General features: G+C 40.9%; 1 protein-coding gene across 1 annotated transcript in view; it reads right to left on the minus strand.

The window, feature by feature from the left end:
• Positions 1 to 553: 553 nt before the first annotated feature.
• The window catches only part of FOXR1 (forkhead box R1), a 16343-nt gene continuing 10408 nt past the window's right edge, over positions 554 to 6488 (minus strand). Inside the window, exons 4-5 of the mRNA XM_069066586.1 lie at positions 982 to 1223; positions 554 to 582 (exon numbers count right to left, since the gene is read on the minus strand). Coding sequence (XP_068922687.1) covers positions 554 to 582; positions 982 to 1223 — 271 coding nt within the window. The remainder of the gene's footprint in view (positions 583 to 981; positions 1224 to 6488) is intronic.

Here is a 6488-nt window from a genome sequence, read left to right on the forward strand (position 1 = left end):
AGGTTAAGTGACTTGCCCAGGGTCACACAGCTAACAAGTGTCTGAGAACAGGTTTGAACTCAAGAAGACAAGTCTTCCTGCTTCCTGGTCCAACATTCTATCTACTACACCAGCTAGCTGTCTTCTCCACACATATATAATAAATCTTTGTTGAATTGAAAGCAAGCGTTTTCTTATTTTAGTATCTTCCCTAGCAGAGTGTCTCGGACCTAGCAGGTGGTGGATGTATGTGTTCATTCAACATCTTTCCCCAGACTCTAGACACTAGGAAAGGGTCAGCAATATAAGGTACTCCTTAAGAATCGCATCCACCCTCCCCTATAACCCACACCCTTCATTCCCCACCCCCAATGAAGAGATTCTACACAGAGAATGCTAGTTAGTGAATTTAATGAAGGAGAAGGAATGATAGTTGGGAAGCTGGGCAGAACTGCCCACTCCCTCCCCCCAAGAACATCTCCTCCTTCCAGAGAAGAGATGATACAAAGTGCCAGTTCTGAGTTTGACGAAGGAGAAGAGACAGTTGGAACCTTGGACATGGCTGCCTGGGCAGTCAGAGGTCAAAGAGGGTAGACATCATTTCTGCAAAAGAGAAAGAACAGCAGAGCTGATCTTGAGGGAGTGAAGAGCACAAGCTCTGAATCTTTCCTGGCAGCAGGCTAGATAGCCCCAGGTGAATGGGCTTTCTGGAGGCTTAGCTATGTCAACTTTCAGAGTTGGGAGAGACCTGAGAGTGCTCTTTTTTTTTTTTAACAGAAATGACTTATCCATGATCATACTGCATTCTGGTGGGCGGGATCAGGTCTCCTGGCTTCCAGGCCAGTACTTTTTTGCATTCTACCAGGAGCTCAGACCAAAATGGACCCCTGTGGACCCTTCATAATACACGCCCTTCTTGAAAAGCCAAGTCAATCACTGTCTGTGGTCCTGGCCCAGGACTTGTCCAGAAGAATCACCCTCCTTTATTACCTGCTGTCTTACCTGGCTGACTCATACAGTTTTGGATACTATGGAGTCGAGCGGATGCCAAAGCTCTGACCTCCCCCTTAAAGCGCCGGTATCCTTCCTTGGTGAGCCGCCACCGACAGGAGCGAGAACGACTGGTAGTGGTTCCTTTCTCTGGGCTAACTGGGGCCTTCTCAAAACTGCCTCGAAAGCAGAGGTTGTGGCGAATAGTGTTTTTCCAGCCCTCTGGAGCTGTCTGGAAAAAGGGGAAGTGCTGTCTGCAGTAGGATAAAAGAAAGAGTTAGCTGAAGCCAGTACCCCAATCTCTCCTTCTCCCTAAGGAGGTCAGAACTCTATCTCTAACCTTTAGCTGTCAGATTGTGGTGTAAAGAACACAGTCTGGAGACCTGAATCTGAAACCATAAAGGGCAGCTAGGTGCAGTAGATAGGAGTCTTGCACTAGCCCTGGAGCTGGGAATGGGAAGACCTGAGTTCAAATGTGGCTAAAGACACAAGTTAGCTGGGTGACCCTGGGCAAGTCACTTAACCCCAACTGCTTCCAGGAAAAAAAAATACCTCCTTCCTTTTGTTGGAGTGTGGAATGTTGCATATGCATGTAAGTTGAGTGTTGGGGTTTTGACTTTTTGTTACGGTGGTATATAGGGAAATTACCGATCTAAAAACAAAAACCATTCATAAAACTCAAAAAAAAAAAAACCCCAAAACTTTTAAAAAGAAATCTAAGACTCACTTATTATCTGACCATAAGTCTTTATGTCTGTCTGGGTTTATTTATATGTAAAATGGGGATAATATTACTTATATTACTCACCTTTCCAGGATGTTTTGAGGAAAGTGCTTTGCAAACCTAAAAAAATGCTACAGGTTTGAAAAGTTATTCTCATCTTATATTTGATGGAGTTCAGATAAAAACAGTCCTGGGAGAAGCTACTATTCTACTAATGTTCTTATGTGTTTAATGTTCAGCAGACTATTACATAGAGAGATAAACTGATTCCTTTTTGTAACTGAATAACATGTTGGGAAGGAAACATTTATTTAGCCCTTACTATGTACTAAGTATTGAGGATACAAATAGAAGCAGAAAGATATCACCTGCCCTCAAGGAGCTTACATTCTCACGTAATTCTTAAATTCTAACACACAAAAAGAAGATGAAAAGGAGGGTGAGGGTGGAGAATGAAGGCTCCACTGGAGAGAAAGCTTGCTTTTGGAGTCTGGAAGCCAGGGAACAGGGAGGGTAGGGAAAGGGTGACCAATCTGGGCTCCTCCACAGTATGAAGGCCTAAGGAGTGACTCTCTAAAGAGAGAGAGGGGCAGAGCTTACAAAGGAATATTCAAGCTTGAGACGGTCACAGGGTGATAGATGTTCAGGATGAGGAGGCCTCAGGTACTGAGGGAAGATCCAGCATGAACCAGTGGAAGAGGCATGATTTTAAATTCTGGAAGCAAGGAACAGGGTGTGTTGTAAAGATAAACAACTGTGAAAGATTTAAGAGGGGCGGCTAGGTGGCACAGTGAATAGAACACTGGCCCTGGAGTCAGGAGGACCTGGGTTTGGATCCTGCCTCAGACACTTAACACAAAAACTAGCCATGTGACCTTGGGCAAGTCACTTAACCCCATATGCCCTACCCTCCCTCCTCCAAAAAACAAACAAAAAAAGATTTAAGAACTCTGATCAATAAATACAATGATCAGCCATGATTCCAGAGGACTAATGATGTACCAGGCTAACCAGAGGAGTGATGGACTCAAAGCATAGCCCAAGACATAGTTTATTTTTTTTTTAGACATAGCCAATGAAGAAATTGTTTTACTTGATGATACATATTTGTTTGAAGTATTTGGGCCTTTCTCTTTTTTTTCCCCATGGGGTAGTGGTGGAGGGGGACAAGAGAGGAGGTAGATTTTAAAAAATCTTTCGAATTGAAAGAAAATTGAGTTAAAAATTAACTTTTAAAAGAAAGTTTTTCATTCCATCTAGTTTGGAAATTTAGAGTATTTGGTATGAAGATGTCTCTTTAAAAATTTTTTTTTAGATTTTCACTCATCCTACTAGACAATTGTGGGCATCGGTTTCATCTTAAATGTTCAGGTTCCAGTTTCAGTTATTTTTTTTTTTACTCTCAGAGATATTTTGTGACTTGTATTTGTAATATAGGGATCTGTTCCCTGTTAGTTTGTGAAAAATAGTGAGCTTCTTATATATAATTCTATTCCCTTGATTCTATTTTTTGAGATACTGTAAGTGCTAAATCTTTGCAACCAATAGTGTTATGTTGCACATTTTCTACCATTTCCTTGCAAAATATACATATATATATATATATATATATATATATATATATACATATATATATATATATATCAATAAGTGAAACTTCCTTAAAGATGTTGTTGTTATTTCAGTCATGTCTGACTCTTCATCACCCCATTTGGGGTTTTCTTGGCAAAGATACTATTTTCTTTTCTTTTTTCTTTTCCATTTTCTTTTTTGGTTCATTTTATACATGAGGAAACTGAGGCAAACAAGGTTAAATGACTTGCCCAAGGTCACACAGCTAGTAAGTGTCTGAGGTCAGATTTGAGCTCAATGAGATGAGTCTTTCTGATTCCAAGCCCAATGCTCTATCCACTGGACCACTAGCTTCCCAGCCTTCAACATGACCTTTCTATAATTTCTGGTATCAATGCCCTAGTCTTATATCAATATCATAAACTCCATCTTTTTCTGAAGTGGAATCTTCATGACTCAATTGACTTAGAGTTCATGCAGATGTTGTCCATAGAGGGCCTTTTAGATCTCATCTCAGATCTAACCATTTCATTAATTTCATCTAATGGTAAACTGATATCTATTACCTTTGATAAGTCCATTGGCATGTCAACTTTTTCTATTATTCTGTGCAAAGGCATTCATGCAGACATATTTCTTTGCATTCTGAGAATATCTGCCAGTCCTCTTCCTCTTTTTTTTGATGTGGAAGTGTTTTTTGCCTTGGGCACGATGGGTCCTGTATTTCATTAATAGTATCAGGGAATTAAATTTTATTAAAAAAAATGTTTTCTGTGAAGAGCAAGTTTTCTCCCAATGGCCAGAAGTCTCTTTACTAAGGATTAGTCCATACAAACCCGCTTGGTACAATTGTCCCTTGTTCATTGAATGAATGTTGGAGGAGCTTAAGGTGACTAGACTCTTTTGGAGATTTTACATTGCAGTCTCAGAGGAGGCTATGTGCTAAGGAGTGAGTCAGAAGTCAGAAGTGAGAGGGAATTCTTGATTATCTATATGTGACTTAATCATATTTTCTTTTCTTTTTAAAAAAATTCGAGTTGACTTCCCTGATCACTGAGCATGCAATTTATCCCCAATATCAGTTTATACTTGTTCAGGGAACACAAATATTTGAATATGAGCTGAGCAAAATAAAAATCTGCAAAAAAAAAAAATCCTCTGTTACCCTGGCAATCAAATCATAGACTTCCTGTCTGTGTTGGCCTTAAGAATCATATAGCTTTGATGGAGTCTGAATACAGACCAAAGCATACTACTTTTCACTTTCTCTTTTGGTTTGAGTTTTATTCCTCAAAATGACTAATACAGAAAAATGTTTTATGTGATTGCACATGAATAACCTATATCAGATGGCTTACCATCTCAGGGAGGGGAGATGAGAGGGAGAGAAAGAAAATTTGGAACTCAAAATGTTTTTTAAAAATGTTAAAAAAAATTTTTTACATGTAATTGGGGGAAAACAATTAAAAAAAAGAATCATATAGCTTTAGAACTGGAAAGGACATTCTAGATCACTGATTTTAGAGATGAGGCAACTGAGGAAAATACATGGCTAGTTACTAGCCAAGGTGAAATGTGTCAGGTCAACCCCCAAGTCTGTTTCAGTAACTTCACATACTTTTTCTCTGGCTTCCCTCTTCAGTATTGTTGGCACTTTAACTCACACATCTTGACTCACTGATCTTGGTGGAGAAAACACTCCTTGTTCCCCACTACCCCCTCCAGATTCTCCCTCTACCATCATCACCTAGTAACTTCTCCTCTTGGGGGGTTCATTCAGTCCCAATTTATTCCCAACCAAGATTCTGGTAGAGGCTATTGGCTAATACCCAGGATATTCTCCTTCCAACTCAGGCCCGTTTCCTGCCCCTTATACCAGAGGATTTCAATACATATATAGAGGATTCCCAAATACCCTAACTTTCCAAGTCCTAAATCTGCTCATTTTCCATGAAGTATTCCTCCACACCACCTCAACTACATACAGAGAAGGCCCTTCTCTTGGTCTGGTCATCATATAAAGTGTTCTACTTCCATGTTCACAAATTCCCAAATCCCTTTAAATCATCCTCATCTTTTCCCCTCCAATTCAATCATTCTCTCTGCTTTGTGACTCCCCCCGCCCCCCAACCCTGTTCCTCATCTTCATCATGACCTTCAAACCTCTTTACCTCTCAGCACTTTCCCAGGCCATCATCCCTGCACTGGTTATTTTCTTCTCTGTTCCCCTGACTCAACTCTGCATTGTTCTTGTCCCCATGTCCCACACCCAGAGGTTTGTTGGTAAATGTTTAACAACCAGCCTTGGAGGTTGTCCGGAAGGGCGATATGAAATGTATGCAGGCAAAGTTTAATCTGCATTAACACGTTCTTAAGTCTAGAGAACCAACAGAACAATGAGACAAGCCTTGGTTTGTAGTCATTGACCAATTCCAGAGGTGTAAATGCTCACACTGGAAATCTAATAGTCAGCTCAGCTGTGTCTTTAAAGAGCTGCTCCAGCACACCCATTTAATCAATCGATTGATAAACATTTATTAGGCACCCAGTATGTACCAGGAACTTCACTGGGGATTTAAAAAGAGGCAAAAGAGACAGTCTAGTGGGGAGACGATATGCAAACAAATACATACAACACAAGCTATGTATAGGATAGATAGAAAATAATCAACAGAGGGAAGGCACTAGAATTTAGAGGGGTTGGGGAAGGTTTCCTATAAAAGGTGGGATTTTAGTTGGGAAGCCAGGAAAGTAAGTATAGTTGGAGCAAAGGAGGGAGAGCATTCCAGGCATAGGGGACAATCAGAGAAAATTCCCAGAGACAAGAAATGGAACTTGTTCATGGAACAGCCAGGAGGCCACTGGAGAGGAGAATATATACTCAGGAGTAAGATGTAAGAAGACTGGAAAGGTAGGAGGGAGCTAGGTTATGAAGGGTTTTGAATGTCAAACAGAGGTGATAGGGAGCCACTGGGGTTTATCGAGTAAGGAGGGTGACATGATTGGAACTGCACTTTAGGGAAACCACTTTAGTGGCTGAAGAGAGAATGGATCTGGGTGGGGAGAGACTCGAGGCAGGCAGACCCACCAGTGGGCTATTGCAATAATCCAGATGCAAGGGGATGAGGGTCTGTACCAGAGTGGTGGCAGTGTCAAAGGAAAGAAGGGAGCATGTGGTGTGTGTGTGTGTGTGTGTGTGTGTGTGTGTGTGTGTGTGTGTGTG

The sequence above is a fragment of the Petaurus breviceps genome, unplaced genomic scaffold (genome assembly GCF_028583685.1).
Source record: "Petaurus breviceps papuanus isolate PSGF00001 unplaced genomic scaffold, PetGlider_PUasm1.0 90723, whole genome shotgun sequence".
Lineage (NCBI taxonomy): Eukaryota > Metazoa > Chordata > Mammalia > Diprotodontia > Petauridae > Petaurus > Petaurus breviceps.